This window comes from Protopterus annectens, chromosome 5.part0 (genome assembly GCF_019279795.1).
Source record: "Protopterus annectens isolate FY-2018-M chromosome 5.part0, PAN1.0, whole genome shotgun sequence".
Taxonomy (NCBI): Eukaryota; Metazoa; Chordata; order Ceratodontiformes; family Protopteridae; genus Protopterus; species Protopterus annectens.
In genome coordinates this window covers 823,910,264-823,935,003 of record NC_056735.1, presented here as the reverse complement: position 1 = coordinate 823,935,003, position 24,740 = coordinate 823,910,264, and the positions used below count along the sequence as shown (strand labels likewise).

The 24,740-nt window shown below is 39.5% G+C and overlaps 1 protein-coding gene across 6 annotated transcripts in view; it reads right to left on the bottom strand.

Annotated features, from left to right (window-relative positions):
• ATP11A (ATPase phospholipid transporting 11A) overlaps positions 1 to 24,740 on the bottom strand; it is a 1,534,794-nt gene that overhangs the window by 925,040 nt on the left and 585,014 nt on the right. For all 6 annotated transcript variants that reach the window (XM_044072636.1, XM_044072632.1, XM_044072633.1 and 3 more), the window contains exon 2: positions 6,364 to 6,486. In XM_044072636.1, the coding sequence (XP_043928571.1) occupies positions 6,364 to 6,486 (123 nt within the window). The remainder of the gene's footprint in view (positions 1 to 6,363; positions 6,487 to 24,740) is intronic.

The window sequence follows — 24,740 nt, the reverse complement described above, 5'->3', positions numbered from 1 at the left end:
GTACTCAAAACAGGGCAAAACATATACATGTTGGGGTAATTATACATTTCCTCCTATACAAGAGGTTCAGTGCTGCTAAACATGAGGATTCATTTGTGGTTACCAATCCTTTCATCCAAATTACATTTACACAGAATCAGAAAAAAACTCTGCTTTATGTGGGGTGGAAGACTGTTCCACAGAAGTGGTATTCTATATGATACATCTCCATCACTCCAGCATGTTCTGTTAACTTTGCAGAAGACACTGAAGTCTCAAATGGGTGTTTCATTATATCGCTGTACACTGGAATGTGCAACAGGTCTGACAGACTAGGGTCTGTTGACTCACTATTGGTAAGGCAGGGGTCACCTCTCTGTAGCCAGTATGACACAGAGGAGGCAAGGCTTCAAGTCGGTCTGCATAGCTTTCAGTTTTAGGCCCTTGATTTTTTTTGTAAAAATCATTCTAGGAGGGTTTGGACAGATATGTACTGAAAGGGGCATTATACTCAACGATCATCCTAATCAGTGCTAATCATAGTAAAATAATTATTTTCCTGGATTTGGATGCCATAACCTTCAATACAAGTTGTATAATGAAAATGAATTTCCTTACAACAGTGGGTACATGGCGATCAAAGGGCATTTTGTGATTAACACAGGTTCTAAAGATCTCTAACTATAGGATACATTTCCGGGGGGAGGGGGGAATCAATGTGATAGTTCCAAGGGAAGTCGTGTTTGCTGAAGGATATGATTTATACTCGGTGCATTGTTTTGGCAACAGCTATTTGCTTGGGACTGGCTCTCTTCTAGGATCCTGGTGTTCTCTGGGGAGTTTATAATGGCACCAAGTTTGCAGTCATCTCCAAACTTAGTCAGCAACAAACCCTAAACATTAGCCCTTGATCTCTGAGAAGTAAATGCCAAAGACGACAGATGCAAGCATTAAATGCTTGGGCACTGCACTAGTGACAGGTCATTTGGAGGAGGCTCCTGGGTTCTGTTTGTAAGCCAAGTTGTAATCTAACGAGTTACACTGTGGCTAACTTTTAGCAGGGAGAACTCATCTTCAATGCCAGTGTGTGTTTCGGTGTTCAGTTGTGTAGATAAGGTGAGGTGAAAAGATTGGCACAAAGTGTTAGGTGGGTGTAATCAGATAATCTGAATCACTCCTTAATGCAATACCGGCTTTTAAAAGCCGGTATTGCATTTTCAGTCAAACCTGAGGGTTGCAGTAATCCGTGTGTGGTGTACCCTGCAGTAAGCAGTTTACTACAGTTTAAACGTTTTTGCTATACACACACGGTCTGAGTATTGATATTACTTACTTACTTATCATTTACTGCCGCGTAAATGGGTGTGCCTCCGTTGAAGGTTGGGCATCGAGCTGGCACTTCGGCATTTCGTAAAAAATCTACTGCCAATCATTAGCGGACCGGAGTTCCGCTGTGGCGACCCCTTACCGAGAAAAAGCCAAAAGACAAACAACAACAACTTATCATTTACTGGCATCTCATGGCAGTGCTGGGTATTGTTTCAGAAACTTCTAACTTGATAAATAAGGCTTTGCGCTCATCGTACACCTGGGTGTCTTTTTTACCTCATATCTGACTTTGGTTTGTTTGATTACAATCCAGAGATCTTTGTTTAGTTTATCAATAGGGTTTTTGGCTTTTAGAAAGTTAGATTTTTTTTTTGTGCAAGGATTTTTTTCCTTTTATTATAGAACCTGTTTATATTAGGGTACCACAACAGAAAATGAATTCAACCACCAGGTTTGGGAAAAGAACCCACAGCCTTCTTATCTTCCAATAACAAAGGTCAGTCTGCTACCTAATGAGCTACTGACACTTATATGGGAAAGATGCCCAGCGGCCCATTCCCTTTTTTTTTTTTTTTTATTGACTTGATTCAAAAGGCTTCTGAAATTAGAGGCCAGTGTTTGAAGGGTAATTACTCTGGTACCCTGGGATATGTGAAGGGAAAGGGTGTTTCATTCCCTCTTTCCTCAAACCTTTTCAGAATCTCTGCAGAAGAATTACCAAAATTCTAAGTGGGCACTAAATAATTTTGCTTGTACTTCACCAGGAAAACTCTGGAGTCCAGCACAGGCATACACACATGCACAAACAGCAACTGTTGCAGCTGCTCCTGCCAATGCATTCTCTGTCTATGATGAGTGAAGGCGCTTAATACATATCAATTGTATCATACATGCATCCTACCGAGAGGCTTGTGACCTGGGAAGCAGACAATGTCAGGTCTGATAAAGTGGATTTAATATCTGAAGTAGGAAGGTAAGTTCTAGACTGCTGCATGTCAGAAAATATGCATAGCAGATACTTTTTCATGTGGGTCTGGTAGTTGAAGAAACATACACTTCCTTCCAATACCTGACAAATGCCATGCTGTCTTTTTCACTGGAGATAGGATTAGAAAAAAACGAAATGCTTAGATCCACCCTTCCACAGTAGTTAAAGCAGGGCCAGTCAAGGGAATCCTACTACAGCTTGTTAGCCTTACGGTATGAAGGAGTAAAATCTGAAATAAAAGCATTCTCTAAAGCCCACGGTAATGGAGTAATAGCTAAGGGTTTGGAGGGAGTCCAAGCTCTACAGATCATGATAATGCTTTTGTGCCTCTCAAACATCTCTTCCCTTCCATTTGAAGTTTTTTTTCATTTTACAAAGTGTGATGGAAAAGGAAAAAACAGATCTCTTCATTAAGGGAATCAAAGGACACCACTTCATATTCAAAAAGGACAGGGAAAGAGAGTTAAGAAGCATAATCAATACCTTCCTCCTAAGTGTCAGAGAGTACCTCCGACTCACAGGAGGAAGGGGATTCTCTTCCTCTTAACTTGAAAAGTTTCAAGAGCTAAAGATCAGAAGGACTGCAGAACTCTGAAGAGACCCTGTGCAAAAGTCATACCAGTCTTCCTGGAAAACCTTAAAACTGGAAGGAGTTGCAGAGGGAGACAATACCTAGTATTCTGGCTCTTTTTCTTGGGGGTCTTGGAATATATTAAGAGTTAATTATGAAATTCAACTTGGTGGGAATTGTCCCAAGTTTGTTTATAAGAAAGGATTTAATTTTAAGAATATGCTACTCCAAGATAGCACTAAGGTGCATCTATACCTATAACCAACAAGCTATGGGGAACCCAGAAGTGTAGTCAGTGTAAACCTGTAAAAACATTGCAAAAGCCCCTCTTGTACTGATGCAGAATATGAATAGAACTGTACCAATTAATTGTCACTACAATTATAACTTAATTCAAGTGATGTACAGTGTGTTAACCAGTGAGACAGTTCCTATACTGGTATGACCAGGTGGAAGTTAAATATGACAATAAGGGACATCTATATGTTAAAAAAACATGTGACAATAACAATGCTCTTTTTAGACACAGAAAATATGTAAGAACAAATCTAAGTTTTACTTAAGTACAAGACCATGAACCCTGTGATTACAGTGGAGGGAACTATGAGAATCAACAAAAGTGGCAGATACGTTTAATCGCAGACGATTTCCCTGATATTAGTGATGCAGTTAATATAAATTGTCATTTGGAGGAGGAATAGTTGAGAAAATAAAGAAAATAAACAATTTTATACAGAACACATGTACTAGGAAATGTAGAATATTTATGTTTTATGCACATAAGTTTTACTTGATTTTTTACTAGATTTTTTTATGCATGCATGTTTTTAAGGAATAGTCCTGGGATTATCATGTAACAAGTCTTTAGGCTTTATATGCTGTGAGATTACCTGTATGCTCATTGTTCTATGATGGAAGCAGTAAATGAAACTCATTTTTTTGGATGTTAGTAATATGCCTGATGCATCTATAAATGTTTTGGGGTAAGATAAGGTTGTCAAGGGTTGGGGGTTTTCCCATAGTATTATAAGGTATACATGGATTTGGTGGTACGGTCAATTGTTGAACGCACCATGTCGAACTGCAGAACGCCAGTTCGGCATAATTGCGAATGCAATTATGTCGAAACGCCAAACACCTCCCCCTTTTTGACCCATGGTAGCGCTTGCTTAGGTGGAAGGGCAGTTGGAAATGTCGAATATCGAATTTTATACGACATTCCAACAGTTTGACATCTAAATCTTTGACACTTAAGTTCGGAGAACACCCTGTTCGACAATTGGCAGTACGACCAAATCCATGTAAACCTTATTATAATGATCATTCAAATACTATAGAGCTGGAACTAATTAAACAAATACAGTAGACTCCCACTTATCTGGCCATCAAATTTCTGCCATAGCCCTAGCAAAAGACAACAGAGAAGAACAGCACTTCTGCTCCTCTAGGCTAAATAATGACAGACTTTTGAGTTTAGACTTCATATTCTTTAGAAAAATGCATACTAACACAAACCGTTAGTCTAGCTGATTTATATCATATAACTGCTATCTTGTATGCTTTTTCTGATTAACCAGCCATTCGTTTATCCATCCTAAGGTCCAGTCCCAGTGAGACCAGATAAGAGGGAGTCTACTGTACCCATTTTCAGGTATCTGAATAGACAGTGTCAATGACCCCAGGCTAGGACTAAGGAAACAGCATGGACCATGCTGACACTATCTCTTGCTATCCACCAACAAGCCCAAAATCTCAAAATCAGTTTAGTGCATAAAATGAAGTAACCTAACAACAGCAGGTAAGAGATGGCTTTTGATGCCACTGACAACAAAGGCTTTACCTTTGCATTCTCCTGACCAAGGGCTACAGAAGCTCCTGAAAAAGACTACTTTAAAAAAAAAATAACATTTACATTCACTGCTTTCTATATCTGACAACAGTACTACTGTTTTCCCTGTTGGCTATGAGAAAAAGGTAAGTACTAGTTCAGAAAGCAAAAAGGAAGAATAAAAATACATTGATAGCGAGGGTAACCCAAAATCAGATGCTTCTTTCACGCAAAGAAAATAAGAGCGTTTCTGAATAACATAGCCTTTCATTCTGACAAATGCTGCAAATTTTTATTTTAGGACTGTCAACATTTTTTGCATTGTGTGTGAGACTGTTTGCATGCAGTGAAGATGTAAAGTAATAACAAAACTTTTGACATACTAAAACTTTTAACATTAGGGGTAGGAATGCATGAGCAAGCATTTCCCGAAAAAGATTAGAGTAAGGAAACAGATGAAGTGCAGCATGTGTGTGTGTGTGTGTGTGTGTGTGTGTGTGTGTGTGTGTGTGTGTGTGATTAACATCTGAGTAGTATGTCAAAGTGTCTTGCATAGTGGTATTGTTAGGGAAAGTCGTTTTCATCATATACTGTGCAGGGTTTGGATTTAGAATTAGCACATAAGAATAAGGTGAAACAGGGTTCGGGATTTTATACTTTCGATATCCATTAAAGGCAACATTTATTTTTTCAATTTTGTGCAATTTAATGTTTATGAACATTAATAATAACGGATATAAACATATACTGCCAAAGATTGGCAACATTAAAAAATTTCAAACTCTTTAGCCGGTAATTCAAGTGCACTAACTTTTACTTAAAAATGAAACCAAAAGCCAGCAATACAAAAATATGTGAAGAGTAATGGATAAATAATTTACTATATCGATTAAAACCCCACAGTAAAATGATTTTCAGAACAGACATGTTTACAAAATAACAACCATTCAATAAAATGTATGCACAATTTTTATCAACAGTTACTTTACGTCCAATAAATATTTGCTAAATTTATGGTTTACTGACTTGGCTGTAACTTTTTTTGCATTAATTTCTGGATGAGAATTTCCTCTCAGCCCCCCCCCACCTAGTCACTTACTTTCAAACATATAAATGAGCACTAAGTCTGCCGTGGAAAAATAAAGCCACGATACACACCATGTTCTGTAGTATTTCTTAGTATTTGGAGCATGATGCAACTTAAGAGCTTGCCAGCAGACGTAGCCTTTTATTTGCCATCTAACAACCTTAGTCAGTTCAAAGCTCACTCATGGATCACCCTACAATGGTGCAAATTGCATGCCAAGTAAACCAAATTCTATAAATTCATTTGCAATATATATAATAAACCAAGAAGCAGAGTGGACTATCAACCAAAACTTTTATAGGGATAATAATGAAATAAAAAGTTCAAAGTTGCAATTCTGTTTAAAAGTGTGCCTTTTTCCAAATATAGCACTCATAATAAGAGCTGATTGCAGCTTATAAAATCACTCTGCCAAACAAATGACATAAAACAAAGTGCAATCTCGTGACTGTTCTGGATCACTATTCTTTAAAGAGTATTTTGACGTTTTGTGTCAACTGTGGTACCCAGATCAATGCCATGAAGTATGTTTAGCTTGGCTAGGCTTACTTCTATATATAGGTTAACAAGGAAGAGCTTACCTTGGATGATACAATGGTGTTATCTGGATATCTCTGTGGAATGTATGCTTCTGTGCCTGGAGGAGGCTCACGATGCCCAACATAAACAGATCGACTATCAACCCAGTTTTCTTCACCAGCACACTAAAGGGAAAAGTCAGAATTAGTACAAGTAAAACAATCACTTTGAATAGGATTATAAGAAACGACAGCTGCAAGTATATCATGTCCTGAAGTATTCAGAAAATAGCTACAATAATGAAGGAAATACAAATGGCATATTCAATGTAATGGAAGCAGAAATATAGCAGAGATTGTGCAATTTCTTAGGCTCAAACAGTTGAATGTGTGCGTGTGTGTGACTGGGACTGACTGAAAAGCATTTTTTTATCCCTTTTAAAATACTGCTGAGGTCTTAAATAGCAATTCAGGTTTAGTGAGATGAGGTGTTACCTACTATACCATTTTTTAGCAATATTGGCCAGACAGATTCAATTTATAGTTACTAGGCATGCAGTCCAGGACACCAATAAGGAGCATAACCCAAATTCCCAATTTCCACAAAGCACCATCTGGTTAAGTGGCTTGTTGAAGGTCATGCATAGGGCAGACCACAGTGGAAAGATTCAATCCCTGCACTCTTGGAACCAGAAGCAGTTGATTTCACGAGTCAAGAGTTTTAGTCCTCTGCACCAACTGCCAGACCAAATTATGACTTATCAAACAAACCTTATGACATTTTTTTTCATCTGTTTTTTTCTTCCAGTCACTCACTGGCCATCAAGCTACCCATTCTCCTTGTTCAGCTGACTTCTTTGTTCTCTTGAAAGGTGACAGTGCTTAATCCCATCCTTGGAGCAAGAAGCAGTGCCATCATTCCACAAGAGGCATCACAGATTTCTGTTAAGTCACAAGTGGAATCAGGGATTTCTGTTACATCACAAGAGGAATCAGGGATTTCTGTTATATCACAAGAGGAATCAAGGATTTTTGTTATGTCACAAGAGGAATCGGGGATTTCTGTTACATCACTACCGTTTCCTTTCACATATGCACTCTGTATCACAAGGGATAATGTGCAGTGGGGAAGTACATGAAGGACACACCTTCCATCATCATGGGAGTCATTCTCCTCAAGCATCCTGCCTCCATAGTCTGGCATCTCTGGTAATTTCCTGGATTTCAACACAATACACATACCCCAGCCATGCACCCACTGACCCTCCTCCCAGATCCACTTCATCATTCTTCTATCTCCCTCCTCTGGCCAAACATTCCAGTGCCCTGGCCACAAACAGAATTCAAGTTAAATGGGCCACATTCAAGATGGCTGCATCCCTCTGTGTCATCGGACTGTACACAAAACTGTTAACATTAAGAAAAAGAAAAAAAAAACTGTTTTGATTAATATTTTGCACATCCAAAAGCAAACAGCACCAGAACTACTACATGAAAAGGCCTACATTTTGCCTGCAACTTCCATAGGACATTTTGGAGAGACAGATATGTTCCTCAGATAATTCTTATTCTCTCAAACAGGCTCTGCATCTATCTGAAGCACTGCTCCTCTCTATCCATATTTAAGCACAACTTGGACCAATGGATGGGTAATCAGAAATTCAGCCCTGCTCTGGCACCTTGTCTTGTCTCTGATGGACAGAAGCAGTTAATAAATCCCCCCCTATATAAATCAAATTTGTGGGTCACATTTTGGTTACATGGCTAGGCTTATAAGGACCCTAATATTCAATAGCCTAGTATACTCCTACAAACCTATAAACAAATGCATTTAAGTTAGCAATGTATCATTGTATGATAAAAATAGAAAAAAAAATTAAGCTAAAACTATATTATGTGCAGCTTGAGAATGCATTAACATTCTGCCACTAGAAATGGGCAGCTATAACTCTGAGTCTGCTTTCCTCAGTTCTTTGAGACTTTAAGTTGCACTACATTTGCTGGTGGCAGAAGCAGAGAATAAGCTTATATACACTGCCTATTAAAGTGCATTTAGCATTCTATCTCCTTGTCATCACTACCACTCCCCTTCTCCCTTCCTCCATCTGTCCCGTGCCACATTGAATGATACTATGAACTCCCCCTCCATTACCCATTCCACCAACCTACTTCATGCGCCTTTACCCCTCTCTGTGAAGTATTTTCAGAGATTCAGGGAGTACATATTCTCTACAGTCTGCTGCTTCTCCTGCACACTCTTGTCATATTCAGAATGAACCCTTGACATCTCTCTGACATAATCTAGTGCACCAATATCATCATCTTTTGTCTCATACTCAATGAAAAGGAGAAAGTCAAGCACCTCTAGTCTCTGGTCATATCATTGCCTCACAAGTGACCCAAAACAATAAATTAACTTAAAATAAAATTTGATCTCCATGTATCCAATGTCATAAGAAATCAAAAATGAGGTACCTTATACAAAATCAAAACTTCTCTCTCAGAAGAAGCCCAACAGGTTCTAACCAATGCTTATCTCCTACCCAGTCTATTCTATGCTACTCCAATCTAAACTAACCTTCATACTACTCAACAAAAAACTACAGCAATGCTACGACAAAGTAGAAAACTTTGCCCCAACTCCTCGTAGCAGAATTCACCACTGCATTGCTCTACATAAAAACAAGTGGATTGAGTTCCTGGCTATCCTCAATACACCAAACAAAAGGCACCACACACTATTCTGCACCAGCCATCCAAATGTCCTTCCCTAATCTCACTGATGAAGTGGTACTGTCCTACAAGAGAACTCTGCTGTAAAGAAACACCTTGCCTCCCAGGACAAAGCCAAAAATGCACACAAAATGAAGCCATGTACTCATGCCATGTGGTCAAACTCTGGAACAAAATGCCGATTTCACTCAAACAACCTGAAACTGAAAACAGTTTCAAGAAAAATCTCCACACTCAGTTCAAACTCTAAAATATGCTCCTGCTTTTCCTCTCCTGGTTAATCACTTCCCCCGGACACACCTTTCCCTCTCAAACTACAATGTTTCTCCTTTCATCAGTAACTTAAGAATTTTGCTGTTATCATAACTGTTCATATGAATCTTTAACTATGTCTTTTCTGTAACCTTAATCATGCAGATTACTAAATATTTCGGGGGCTGTTCTACCTGGGCTTCTCCTGAAAAGGGTCTTGCATGACCCAGTAATACCTCCCCAATAAACAAATGTAAATAAGTTTCCTTTGATCGAATACACCCTTTTTGTGGCTTCTCCTGGACTCTCTTCAACAACCTGATGTCTCTTTTCTTGCATGACCACCACAGCTGCATATAACACTTCAGGTGCGACACATACAATGACTTTTTTTTTGCTCTTCTATCTCCCTGCAGCTGACCACCAGCTGCCACCACCTCCTCCACTTCAGTCTAACAGACTCTTGTTAGCCTCCCCTGGTCTAAAGTCAGCCCACATCTGGAGCTAATGATGAGACTGGGGATGTTTACTTAGCATCATACTACTGCTGGGGAGTGTCTCCTAACCCCCACCACCCAGCACTGTGAATTCTGCAATGGCTGCTTGGCTGTCTCTGGGAGGTACGTGTGAGCTTCCACGCATGAACAATCTCCTGACCAAGCAGTATACCTCTGTCAGCATAGAGCTCACCAAACTCTTAATGTTGCATGAGGAGTATAGGAAGTCTCCCTTCTTTACTCCCCCCATTGTGGACAAGTCGGGGATGGCCAGTGACTGTCATCTACCCCCTCACACCCCCAGTCCCCTCCAACACCAGCAGTTTCCCCAGTGAGCATGTCCCTAGTTGAACATGGGTTGTCTGTAGTGCAATCAGGACTTTACCCCTTTGTACCATGAGGCAGAGCATTAACCATACAGAATCTTGTGCATCAGAAATACTCCAGCTAGCTGGTGTTCTACCTTTAGTCATCTTCTGGGCAGCCGGGACCAGCCATAATTCACCATGGTGCTCTCTTCCAATGCGCTTGGCTACACGAGACTGTAACTAGAGGTCCCCCTTCCAATATTAACTTCTTCCTTAAAAAAATGAGGACTGTTGGTCACTTTATATGACTATAGGTATGACCAGAATAAATTAGCCATTTCCATGGCAATGGCAAAAATGGGTCTATGGCTACCACTGTTACTAATCAAAGAGCTCAGTCCATTTCCTCTAGGTTTCACATGGTGATGCTGTGCACAAAATGCAGTCGTAGTCAATATTTGTGTTAACGCCCTATTACTTCAACAACTATAAAGGCTGACACTCATTTTTCTGCCATGACTCAGTATCTGTTAAAGATTTTAGTCCTTCACCCCACCCAAATGATTCCCAAAAAGTATACTTCATCAGTTGTCCCTTCCTGTTCTTTTTAGCAAGACAATAAATACTGGCATAACAATCAAAAGGGTGACATTACTAACATCTCTTAACATGTAGTAATGTACAACATGCTACTCAACACGTAGTAATGTACATGCCACTCTTAATATGTAGTAATACACGTTACTCTCAACATATAGTAATGTACAACATGCTACTCAACATGTAGTAATGTACAACATGCTACTCTCAACATGTAGTAATATACAACATATTACTCTACAATACGCTACTCAACATGTACTGATGTACAATATGCTACCAGTCAGAAAGGAAACCATCAGTATATTCCTCAAGGTGTAATAAGCAGACATTACTCTCAGTGTCAACATATACATAGATATATATGTATGTATATAACTTCATTCTTAAGAAAAAGGATTTAACTAAGGGAGGACGTTTTGTACATTGTAATAAGCAAACTTATCTTCACAATTAATAACAAGTAGTGCCCTATCCTGCTATTACAAACCAATCTCCTGTCTCACATGCTGGCCCAAATTGATTTGTATTTTAGATTCACTTTTTTGCACAAAGGGAGTTTGTGCTTGCTCAGCAGACAACATACTCCAGCAACACTAAAACCTTTAACTTCACAAGTCTCTAAGAACAGAGGGGGTCTGCAAAGGTAGGCTGCTCTAAATATGTAACACAAGCAACAATTGTTCATGACAAAAGAGAAGAAATACTCCTATTTCCAACAAGAACCCAACACTTCTATAGTAACAGAATAAGGCAGGGCACATCAAGTTCTCAGAAGTTCAAAAGCAGCACATTTTTTAACGGTGATGTACTTCAGATTTTCACCTAGTAGCCAAGTAAAACTTGCAGGAACAAATGCCAACACTGACACATTTGAAACTGTTTGAATAACCACTAAGAAGGCTTTTGCTAATGTTTGAATGATGACTTGTATTTCAGGTAAAGTGCAACGACATTAGGTTTCTGGCACTTACAATGGGGAAATGTTACTGAATGCAACGGAAATAATAACACTAGTAATTCAGTATTACTTTATGTTCATTACATAATGTTTATTTTACAGATATACTTCTCAGGGGTTGGGATAGTCAAAAATTAAAAATTAAACAAGGAATGGCAAAATGCAAGTGAGGCAGGCTGTCAGAACAGAGGGTCTACACTTCATCTATTAAATACACATTTACAACTTCGTGAGAAACTTTCAAACTGTCCATACATGGGCTTTTCCTACTATTATTTTGTGAGCAAAATGGCAATTTGTTTATATCCGCCTACAACCATGATCATGTATAGTGCACACAGAACCTCACTGAGTGGTACAGAAAACTGAAATAAAAGCTCAACTACCACATTAACTTTCTCTCACAGCCCGTCATATAGTCAATTATAACTGCAATCATACAAAAATAAAGGAAGGAATGAATGATGTCTGCATTTGGACTATTAGTTTCCACTGATGCATCTGGTGTGCTTTCCATCATGACGTGGACCAAACGGACAAAAATAAACTGAATATATACTGACAGCGTATAGCAGTCAATCAGCTAGCAATTTATATTGTGTCAGCTTGGTAAGCCTTAACCAATTTTAAAAGATTTTTTTTTAATGAAAATTTAGATAATCACAACATCAATTACAGTTATACTCTTTCACCAACAGCAATCATCTATGTTTTTTTTTAATCTGGCCTATTTTGTAACTGTGTCACTTTATCAAAACTGTTTCTTGTTTGTGCACCTGAAGAGCTATAATGCAAAAAATCATACTGGAAAAATATCTTAGAACAGTAAACCTAGCAGCCTAAGCTGCATGCCATTTACTGGACTCTAGTTTCATACAAATTGGTAAAGACAATAGAGAGATTTTAACAGCACTTAAATGGAAGTTGTGTTAATCGGAGGAGGAGTCTACTGTCAGTACGGTGAGGATAAGGGACTATATTATGTGAAATTATTTTTTTGTGTCTTTCGGCTTTTTCCCGGTTAGGGGTCGCCACAGCGGAACTCCGGTCCGCTAATGACTGGCAGTAGATTTTTACGTACTGGCTTGCCGGGCCTAACGCACAACCTTCAACGAAGGAATGCCCATTCACGCATGTCGCCACACAGAAGACGCTCTAACTGAGAATCAAATGGGAAACGTCTAACTGTGAGGCGACAATGCTACCGCAGCACCACCACCGCGGTATATTATGTGAAATTATTCATGGCCCTTATGACTTCCTGTTAATTCAATAAGATGCTTAACCCAACACTTTCTGTTTATTTACTTCATAGGTAATGGCTAAACTGCAGTCTGTGAATGGACATAGAAGAAAAGTGAATTTAAGCTCTTCTTTAGGGAATGGAATATAAAAACTGCAAATAAATGCATGATATCTTCAGATCAGACAGTTCTAGCAATCTGTAACAAGTAGATCATTCATGTATTAAACAGCTGTTATGCTACCTTCTGCCCCCCCCAGACCAGAATAATAATTAATTAAAGCCGGCTGTAATATAAAACAAATTATGCTGTGCCTGGGCAGTCCTATAATTAGCCCACTAGCGGGATGCCAATTCATGTACTGTAATATGGAATGACTGCCTACTGCATGCCCTAACTATGAAGAATTAAAATGCCAAGTTAATCTAACCAGCTCTAACATGCATGAACCGTCTGGTACAGGTGACATCAGACTAAGAATATGAATGAAAAGTGCACAGCAACCAAAATAACTAACATGGCAAGTTACATACACTGCATATGATGAATGGTTATACATAAATACATAAATAAAATGTGAAATACATGTACATGCATGGCCGACATGGACATATATATTACATTCTGCACTTTACTCAGAAAGTAGCTTATGAATTTCAGGCATGGAAGCTATGGTAGGAAATTCTTCTAATTTTAGACTTGAGATTTAAAATTTGAGCCTTAGGATGATACCTTGGCAATAAGTTATAGGACCAAATTTTGGTTTGGCTAGTCTTGCCTAGGAAAACAGTGAGTAACATGAAAAAGCACACAAGAGATGCTGTCTGGTCAGTGGGAATAAATGAATAACTGGTCAAATTCAGTATGCTGATTTCTAACACTCAGAAAATGAAACAACGGGCATCTTATGGTACATATGCAGTTAACACCATAAGCAACACACAAAAATTATATGACAAGGAAGGAGATGAAGGCTTTTACTGGAAAGGCTCACCAAGACTCTGAGGCAGTTTGCTGTGAGGGAAAAGTTAGTTTGCTTTTTATTTCTTGTATTGTTTTACTGCCTATTATTTTGTATAAAGTTAGTTTGCTTTTTATTTCTTGTATTGTTTTACTGCCTACAATTTTGTATACTGTGATTTGTTTTGTTTACACTGTGTTTTACTTGTATTCTGCTTTTAACTGCATATTAAAACTTGAAAAGAGACCACAGCTCTGTCTCTTGGGAGTCTGACATAAATTTTTCCAACGCTCCCACCCTGTTACTGTTGTATTCTTAAACACCACTGTCCTTCTAATTGTCTGCCCCTTATGTTAATTTGACCATATATCTCATTTACACTCAGCTTTTACTGGCTGGTGTAAGCACAAAATTATCATTTTGTGAAATCACTCCCCTTCAACTATTTCAGTTTATTGGTCATCCTACTGCACTCCATAGTACCAGAATGCAAAAGAGCTCACCCCTTTTCAGTCTATCTTGTTCTTTTAAAAATAATGGCTCTCCACTTTCATATCTAACTGCTTAGTGCACACTGTAGTGTTTAGGATAAACCATTTTTTCATCTTATCTTTAAGCATCTGTTGCAAGACCACCAGTTACTGGAAGGCTCAAATTCTGCCTCTCAGTAGTCATCTTTGGCTTAGTGCTTCTGTTTTCTCCTGGTGAGGGAAGGAGTACAGTGACATTATTTCCTGAAGACTGCTGATCACCAGAAAGCCTAATAACTGCTTTATAGGTGACAGCTTAGACTCTTTGCTTATATTCTGATCCTGGTGAGAGTAGGAGCAGAGTGCATTGATTCCTGACTCTTTCTGGTCGGAGAGCCAGTGTCTGTGCTTAACGTACCTGATTGGTCTGGTTGCTATTCGAGGCATCTACCAGAAAAAGGCTACAAGCCTACAGACCCTTGCATTATCTGGGACAAGACTGTGGATCACCAAACAGGCTTGGGAATGCTGCTAACATTTTGCTTCTGGTGAGAGAAGAAGCAAAGAGGTTTGTATCCCAACAGAGTGAAGTGGGGTGAGACCAGCATTAGTACTAGCCAGACAATAGCATTCATGCGACTCCCCTCTTTTCATCATTCTTGACATGCTAATTCTTTGTTTTCAGTAAAGTACTGCTTGAGTTCTTTCTAACTTCAGAATATTTGCCTAAATACTTTATTCTTAAATTGTCATGGTCTACATATTAGTTTCCCTTCAAGTGTTTGGCAGTGCTCTGTACAGACTCAGACACCTTGAGTGACATTTTTCCTGTAAAAGCACAATTGAAATTTCTCCAGTATCTATTTGCACACAGGACAACTAGTTTGCAGTGACAAGTAATGTCCCCATAGTTGCAAACTGGATACTCCTGACAGTGACTGATATTTTCACTCCAACAGTCTAATAAATAAAAAAGGGTCTGTTGCCATGGATATAAACTTTCCTACTATCTCTGTTACCAGCTTAGTGGATATGGGCATCCAGAGGCAATGTAGAAACTGCCTCATGTTTACTGACAACCAGTTCATTCTCAAACAAACTGATATGGTATGTGAGAGATGTACTTACATCACTGGAGGCAAAGCTCTCGCATAAAACTACTCCTAATGTCATTAGGGTTGTCAGTAGTACACATGTTGCACCCATCAAACACAATTCAAAGCAGACATATAGACCCACATATACTGAGCACTTATATGTAACCTTCCTAAACCACAAAGACCTCCTAGACAAGAAATACCCTCAGAAGCCTCAAATGTACTCATTCAAAACAACACCCACATCAACACAGAGCTACCTGTAAGCCCATAAGGCATCTCACCACACAATCCAACATTCTAGTCATTAGAGATTCCATTGTGAGACACATTGATGTCCCTCTCAACAGGCTCAGTAAGGAAAAAGTTACGGTCAGTTGCTTATCAGGGGCTAGGATCCACCGGATTACGCATGCACTCAGGTCATTGGATCACAATTACCAATATGACTCACTCATAGTCCATGTAGGGGTAAATGATCTGAAACGTACCTCCCTAGACTCTATGAAGAGAGACATCACAGTGCTTTCGGAATATGTGTCTCTGTCTGGTATGAGCCTAGCATTGAGCAGTATTTTACCTTCTCCAAGGATGATGCCACAGTACAAACAAAAGACGATTGACTTTAATTGTCTTAGTTTCTGGTGTCATTCTTAGGGGGTGCAATATTTGTCAGCATAGAAGGAGATAGTCAACAGACCACGCTGCTTTGCCAGGGATGGTCTGCACCACTCCCCTCTAGGCTTTTGAATATTAGCTAAAATATTGTCTTCCCCCATAGTACCTTTTTTAGGCAATGCCAAACTGAAAGTACTTCCAACATAGCAAATCAAAACCAAGAAAATCTAAAGGTTTTACTGTTCAATGCTAGGAGCCTAAACAAAAAACTCCATCCCCCGGAAGCTCTCCTTACCCTAAGAGAATGCTGATGTCTTTGCGGTCTCAGAGACATGGTTTAAAGCTGTGTTCAGCACACCAACAGTACTGGGTTATGCTGCCTTCCGCACATTTAGACCAGCTACTTCACAGGCAGAGACTAAAGCTGGCGGTGTCTCTATTTACATCAAAAATAAATATACTTCAATTCTGGTCAAACAGAACAATGCACTTGAGCTGCTCCATGTTCAAATCACCATAGGTAAAATCCAATAACACTTCCTTGCAAGCTATAGGTCCCCCTCTATGACCCAGGAAACCCATACCATGTATTTAAACTTATTAGAAATACTAATCATCCAACCAATACCATATTCATGGAGACTTTAATTACCCCACTATTAACTGGGAATCTTATACGACATCAAACATACATGCACAGAGATTCCTGGATTTTTGTAAACACAAACTCCCTGGGCCAAATAGCCAGTACACCAAACAGGCGTACAACCATACTTGATCTGGTCCTCACTAATATGGGAGAGTGATGCACACCCCCTACTGTAATGCCTTCCCTGGTAAGGTCAAACCACAAAATGGTCTCCTTTGAAGTAAAAATAAAACCTGGACCCCCAGCTAAACTGGGGATATTCAGAAACTATTCTAAGGCCAACCTCCTGCTATTAAATAAGAACCTGGCAAAATTTCAAGCCCCTATAAACCCTGAGAACACTTCTGCCCGTGCAGAACTGTTCACAGAAGCCCTGTACAAGCATGTTAATAGCTGTATAGAGGCAGGTGTACCCACCAGGAAGAAGTACAGAACTAACTCAAAAAACAAGCCACCCTGGTGGAATCACAAAATTAATCGGATGTATAACAGGAGGAAGAAAATCATGGCAAAAATTAGGAGGTGCACCACCTAGCAGGATAAAAGCACTCTAATTAAACTAAATAAACAACTCAGAGGACAAATAAAGTCTAGAAGGGCCAAATTTGAGGTAAGTTTGGCCTCCCAGGCCAGGGGCAGACACAAAGCATTCTTAAGCTATGTCTGCAACCTCGAAGGCAATACACAATTGTGTGCATAGCTCATTGTAAATGGAGCCACCTATACTGAACCAGAAGATATAGCAAACCTCTTGGCTGATAAATTCAGTACCAACTTTACTCCTCCCTCCCCCTCAACCTTCCTTCAGGAAATATCATCAAATATAATTCCCCCTATCACCAGGGAACAGGTCCCTAATGCTCTCTCTAAGACCAAGAACACTGCATCAATGGGCCCAGAAAATATCCCAGGATGCCTTCTAAATAGCATGAAATATGACCTATCAGGGCCTCTGGAATTACTATTTAACCGTAGTCTCCAAATGGACTTTGCGCCTCATGAATGGAGAAAGGTAACAGTCATCCCCTCTGCACAAAGGTGGGCCATCTACAGACTCTGGAAACTGCAGACCCATAAGTCTCACTAGTCTTATATGTAAAGCCATGGAAAGAATTATTATGGAGATATAGTAAACCTCTAGACACTGGACCCAACCCAGTTTGGTTTCGTAAAGGTCTGATCATGCCTACTTTACCTGGTAGACTTCTTTGAGAAGGTCATTAAAGTAATGGATGAAGGCAAAATCATTCACACTGCCTACACTGACCTGTACAAGGCATTTGACACAATACCCCACTCGGGTATTGTTGACAAACTCAAGAGGTTAGATACAAACCCATATGTCACCCAGTGGAGAGGCAACTGGCTCACAGACAGGACCCAGGAAGTTAGAATTGGGGAGTCCACCTCTACAAAGAGGCCAGTCATAAGTGGAGTCCCTCAGGGATCAGTCCTTGGACCACTCCTTTTTGGCATTTACTTCTCAGAAGTCAAGGCCAATGTCAGTGGTCTCTGGCTAACTAAATTTGCAGATGATTGATTGCAAATTAGGAGCAGTCATTGAAACTCACACCGACACAAATGGGCCTGACACAGACAAACAACTGGAGTCAGACTCATGGACTAAAACTAAATGCCAAGAAATGCATAATAGTATCCTCTGGGAAGTTATCCATACCTGGTAACTAGAGTTGACCCAGTAGTCAGGGACTTAGGGACACAGATAGTAATCTAGCCTTTGATCATCACGTGTCTACAGTGGTGAGGAAATCATTCTATGCTGTCCAACTTATAAACAAAGGTATGGCATCAAAGTCCAGGGAAGTCATTGTTCCACTATATTCAGCATTCATCAGACCTATCATTGAGTACAATGCCCCCTTTGGTATGTACCTATCCAGCCATATCCAACAAATGGAAAGTCCACAGAGGTTCCTCACTAAAAGAATACAGGGCACAAGTAGTATTGTCCTATGCAGACCGTGTGAACTCCCTATCCCTATATTCTGTCTCCTACAGGCTTTTAAGGGGATATCTATGCCTGGCATACAGTGCATTGTCAGACCCCACTCTGATGGACCTCCTGTATATCCACAAAACAAACAATACCAGAATTACCCATTCTAGAGACTTAAAACTTGCCTGTGATATACACAGGACCTGCTGGAGAGAGAGCTATGTATCACAGAGACTACCCCATCTATGGAACAGGCTCCCCATCCATGTGAAGCAGAGTTCCTCCCTAATACAATTCAAGTGCAACTTGGACAATTGGATGGGAAACAGGAAATTCATCCCTGGTTTGGCACCAATGTCTCTGATGCAAACAGTTAACTTGTAAATGGTTTATCGCCCAGGCCCATGCTTACACTTTTCAAGGGTATCAGAACTTGTCAGAGATCTGGGATGCATGGCTAGGCTTAAAAAGGCCATTGAGGTCATTAGCCTAGTAAACACCTATGAAAATAATTGAATTTAATTGCAGGACTGAGCGATCTTTCTTACATGGACGTACAATTTTAATGTGATGTAAAATATAGCCCTAAGAAAGGTATACTGCTCAGCAATGTGTTGGCACATATTCATCAGATTCATGTGTCATGGTCTGGCTAACTATATTATTACTGGAAATAAGATCTTACATGCTTCAAGAGACAGGCAAACTGACACACCCATATGCTTTAAGAGACAACTAAACAGATACACAAGGTCTTCCCAGACATGGTAGTCTTTCTTTTAGATAAATAATTATTTATAAACACAGATGAAAAGATTATCCATATTATTAACTACAAAGTATACCAGTACAAATGAGCTGGCATGACTGGCAAGCAGAAGCTTATCCAAACCTTTAAACTGCTAATGATAAAGTCGGCACAACCACCTAAGGAAAACAAGGACAAGCGTAAAACCTATAACTGAAAAAAAATCAGATCTGTGTTGCAAAATCTATACACCTACAGGAGAAAGAACCGGTATGACAAGTCAACCTACCCTTTTTGACTTACTGCACAGAAATGCCTTTCTTTGATGGCAAGGTACTTTCTGCATGGTAAAATGGGTACTGATTTTTTTTCAAACACCTGTAATGAATTATCACTTGTCATACATTTACATCAACAAAAACAGACCACACCCACACAATCCTAATTGCAAGCATTTTACATAACAAATCATACTGACACACACTCAATTGAAAACATTATACATCAATTATAATCTACCCAATCTTTTTCAAACACTCATTTAAGTCCTGCTGCCTTTTAAACCTCATTCCTCTCTTATATGTACTGTTCCCACAATTTCATTTTTTCCTATGGAGTTTGCTCCTACCTTTTTCTAAAGATCTCTGTTCCAGTTGTTTTATCTCTGTTACTACATTTACTACTTGTATTATAGCTGGTTTACATTCTGATTTCCATTTTCTAGTAATTGCTTTTTTGGCAGCCACCATTATTAGACACAACAAGGCCTTACCATGTCTAGGCAATTCCGATTCCGTATCACAGCTCAGAAAAATCATCTCCCTCATCAGACCAAACTGCCCACCCAGCATCTCCGATAGCACATCCCACAGGGAATCCTTAAAGTCCGCCAATTCACCGCACTCCCAAAAAATATGTTCCCAATTACCTATTTCTTCACCGTCACACCTCCAACATTTGCTGTCTGCCTGAGGAAAAATTCTCTGGAGTCTACCTGGGGTATAGAAATATCTATGCAAACATTTCCAGGCAAAAATCCTAAATCGTCTAGATTTGTTTCATACTTGGAAAGACACACACATATCCTCTCATTGTTTCTTTGTGTACTGCTTATCCAATCTCTCTTCCCAATCCTTTCTAATCTCCTCTGATTGATTCTGATAGTTATCATGCAATATTTTATATGCTCTACTAATTATTCCTTTTTTAATGGCAGCTTCTGTTCCAGATTTTACTAAAAACTCTACCAATGTTGGTCTTTCATTCAGGACCCCCTTATTTCTTTCTCTATACACTGATAGCAATCCCTGAAAGAGAAGGAAATCTGTAACCTGCAGTCCGAATAAATTCTTGGTGTCTTCCCATTCTATAATCTTTCCCTCTCTACTTATTTGCTCCCAATACTTTTGTCCCTTTGCTAATTTTCCTCCAATAAATTCTAGCCCCCTCTTGCCTATTGTTTATATCCCTAATTGCAGTCATCCCTATCAGCATAATCTCCTTTCTCCAGTCCTGTGTTGGCTTAGTTCCTCGAATACTGTCTGCTATTTTATGGATATAATATTCTGTATGATTATTGCTATTCTCCTTAATGGCCTGAATCCAAAATCCCAGTCTCTCCTTGTTTCTTGAGCTTCCCCCCTGTTTCATAGTCATCTCTTTCCACTTTGAATTATAGTTTTCTGGTTGTGCTATGTATAGGAGTCCTAACTGTGTAGCTCTGAAATACTCCTTCAAATCAGGAAATCCCCATCTGTCCTGTTCTACTGGAAGAATAAGCTTATCCCACTTGAGTCTTGCTTTGTTCCCCTCCCAAATGGGTACTGATCTTAATGGCAACCTTCACTGTTCAGCTACAACTCTGCTCTTCAAATTTCAGTATCATGCAGATAGACTGTGTTGCTTAATTTTCTACATCATGCTAGTGTCTCTGAATAATGTAAACAATATTTAATCTAGTTTCTCTCAACTGAAGGATTACAACTAAAGAAGCTCAGTAGCTGAGTAACAATAATAAAAGTTGAAGAAGTTAATGTGATTGCATAGTTTATACTGTATCATGTGTAAAAGGGGTTGTGGATGGACGGATGTTTATGACAGGATGAACCATTTTGTTCACAGCCGATTTCCGCAATATAAAAGATGACTAATAAGGGGATGCAGAAGATGGGAAGACATGGGACATTATAAAGAACATAGATTCTAAACTCTTTATAGCGCTTTTATTTTTGTACTCCTAAGTAAACAGTTCATCACAGACACAGCCAGACTCCCAAACATATCTGCAGTACGTCCCATGACATGAAGTCATCACAGCTAAGATAACCTACAGTAGGTATACTACTCTTCTGTATGACTGTGTCAGTTTAGTGTGCATGTGTGTTGAGGGGGGAATAAGTGACACTGGGCCATCACTGTGATTTGATGATAAGATCTATGTCTCACAGCTCCAGGGACCACAGTTCAATCCTGACTTCTGGTGACTGGAGTTTCTGCTTGTATTCCAGTTTCCACTTTCCTTCAAAAGTATGCAACATGCTGGTTTTATATGTATGTGTGTGTGTGTGTGTGTGTGTGTGTGTGTGTGTGTGTGTGTGTGTGTGTGTGTGATTAATGTATTGTAACATGTACAAAGTTTTGTGGCATGCTGATGAAAACTGGCACCTGTTCCTTAAAATGCTTGGCAATGCAAAACACAGGATGCTTGTAGATTAAAAAGCAAACACATAGCTAAAACCTGTTGTAACGTATTTCACAGTACTTCAAAAGTTTGTTAATTTAAGAATGCACTTATACTGAATATGAAGAGGGCTTCAGTAGGAATGTGGAAAATGAAATAAATAATGCATCGTATTCAACTTTTGTTTCATCTGTTCAAACCCTAGACCAAATTCTGAAAGCAATTTTTCCACGAAACATATTATTCCTGCTACTCCTAAGAGAATAATGTGAGAATTCCCTCCATACAAATCATACCTGTGGAATGCAGCTGGAGTACTGAATGATCTGTTCTTTGCCCCATGGTCATCTGTATTATTAATGAGAATGAAAACAGAGCTGCGTTCACAGCCACCCCCACAAGAATGCAGTCTTCAGTCCGTTGCTATGTATGTCAGCTGCATAATGTGCAATGTTCAAAGTGAGCAGGAAGAAGTCAATTACTACAGAATACAGCTTTAGAAGCTACAAAACTACAAATAAAATGCAGTAAAGGCACACAGTAACTTATTAGGGTTCAGAACTTCTGATCCATTAATGATGCAGTAGATAAAAGCAGCTAAGTAAAAATGGAAAGAAAACACAGTTGTGTTAGTAAACTTACCATAACACTAGATTTTCAAATGATCACTGCTGCAGTAGCCTCACCTATATGGGTTATATCCTGTCAAGGAGAAAACAGCCAGCCAGCTTCCCACATGCCCAAACTGTCCAGCAGCTCGAGCCGAGCTGACTAAAAGACAGGTTTGGGTGCCAGAGGAAGGCTGAGTTGTGAAAGGACAATGTTAGGCTAGGCAATAAATCAATAACCACACCCTGACATAAACACACCAAAAATCAAGGGGGTGGATTGTTTGGAGCAGCTATTGCAGCACTGATCATTTTATCATCTATCGTTATATTATGTTTTCTTAAACAACTGTACTATGTTCATCACATTGATTACTGCTGCAGCAGCCTTAGCTATATGGGTAGATTTCCCAAGCTTTCCACATTGGAAGGTAGAAGGAGAAGAACCCAGGAACCCTGGAGAATGGTACTTGCAAAGTCTGATGTAGACCTAGATAAGGAAATCAAGCTTACAGTGCTTTGTAAAAGTATAGACAGTGGACCAAGCAGCAGCTTCTAGAATACATCTAGAGTCCAACCTTTTCCAAAAAGCCAAACATGAAGCCAGGGCCAGAGCAGAGTGGGCCTTGACCCAGTTTGGAACAGTTTTGTTGTGGTGACTATAAAAAAAAATAATATAGCGTTAGACAACCATTTGGAAGTAATCTGTTTTGACACAGGTTGTCTTCTGTTTTATCTTCACAAAAAACTAACAATTGAGCCGAAGATCTGAAACATTTATTTCTGTCAAAATAGTACACAAGTTGTCCAAGGACATCCAAGGTATGGAGTTTCCTTTCTCTCTCATTTTTAGTTTTAAGAAAAAAAATAGGGAGATCGAAAGCTTGGCTTAAAGTAACCAGACAACAATTAGCCCTGAATGGCTGCTGGTTATGTTGGTACCAACAAGAAAAGATTTTCAGTTTGGCAATGTATGGTTTTCTTGTAGCAGGCTTTATGTCCATTATACCTGCTTTCCTATCTCCATTACATCTGCTGCAAATCCTCAGCAAACAAGTGCCTAAAGGGAATTAAGACCCTATCACCTAGGCAGTCAAGTGAAGTTGACTGATGCTGGAGTATATCAAACACCCCTGTTTTTGTGTGAGTAGATCCAGATTGTGAGGAAGCTTGTGGTTATTGCCCCTGGCCATTTCCAAAAGAAGGGGTAACCACTGTTGGCTTGGCCAGATGAGAATCATAGCCATGATCTTTGGGGAGTCTTTCTGAATCTTCAGAATTAAACTTGATTATTAGTAGAATGCATGTAAAAGCATACAGGAATATTCCTGTCCAAGGAAAAGAAAAGGCATCAGTCTTCCAGGCCTTCTTGCATGGAGTCCTAGAGCATGATCTTGCTAGCTGATTTTTCACTGAGGAGGCAAACATCTCTGCTTGAGGAACTCCTCATACATGGATCAAATCTGTTAAGACCCTCTAGTTTCCATTCATAAGGGTTTGCCCTGGTTCTGTTCAGCTTCTGCGCCATATGATTTTGTTCTGGCAGAAAGTAGGATGCCTACAGAATAAGACTGTGCTGTGAAGCTATCTCTGCAGAAGCTCGTAATACCTATTCTGTACCTCAGAAACCTGGGCACAACGCCATTTAAAAAACTCCATAATTTAGGAGATTCTGTCCCCAAAAGAAATCTCCTCAAAAGGAGTGACAGAATTAGTAGACTCCTCTTCCTCAGAGCCACAGTCTAAAGGACAGGGAATCTAAGATGAATAGGCAAGGGATTCCTCATCTGAATCCACCTCCTCCTCCTTGGAGGAATCCTGTTTCCTGGGTCTTTTAATGGGATTGAAGGATCAAGTGGGGGCTGGAACAGACACCCCATGTAGAGGTTTCAAAGCCATAAAAGCATTAAACAACCCCAAGTAAAATTCTGCCATTCAATCTATGGGTCCTTAGGAGCTGGAGAAATATGCTTAGTCTTTTGCTTCTTCTTCAAGAGGATATCTGCCTTGTAAACCTTAGAAGTTTCCGACCCTAGAAAGCATTCAATAGTAGTAGT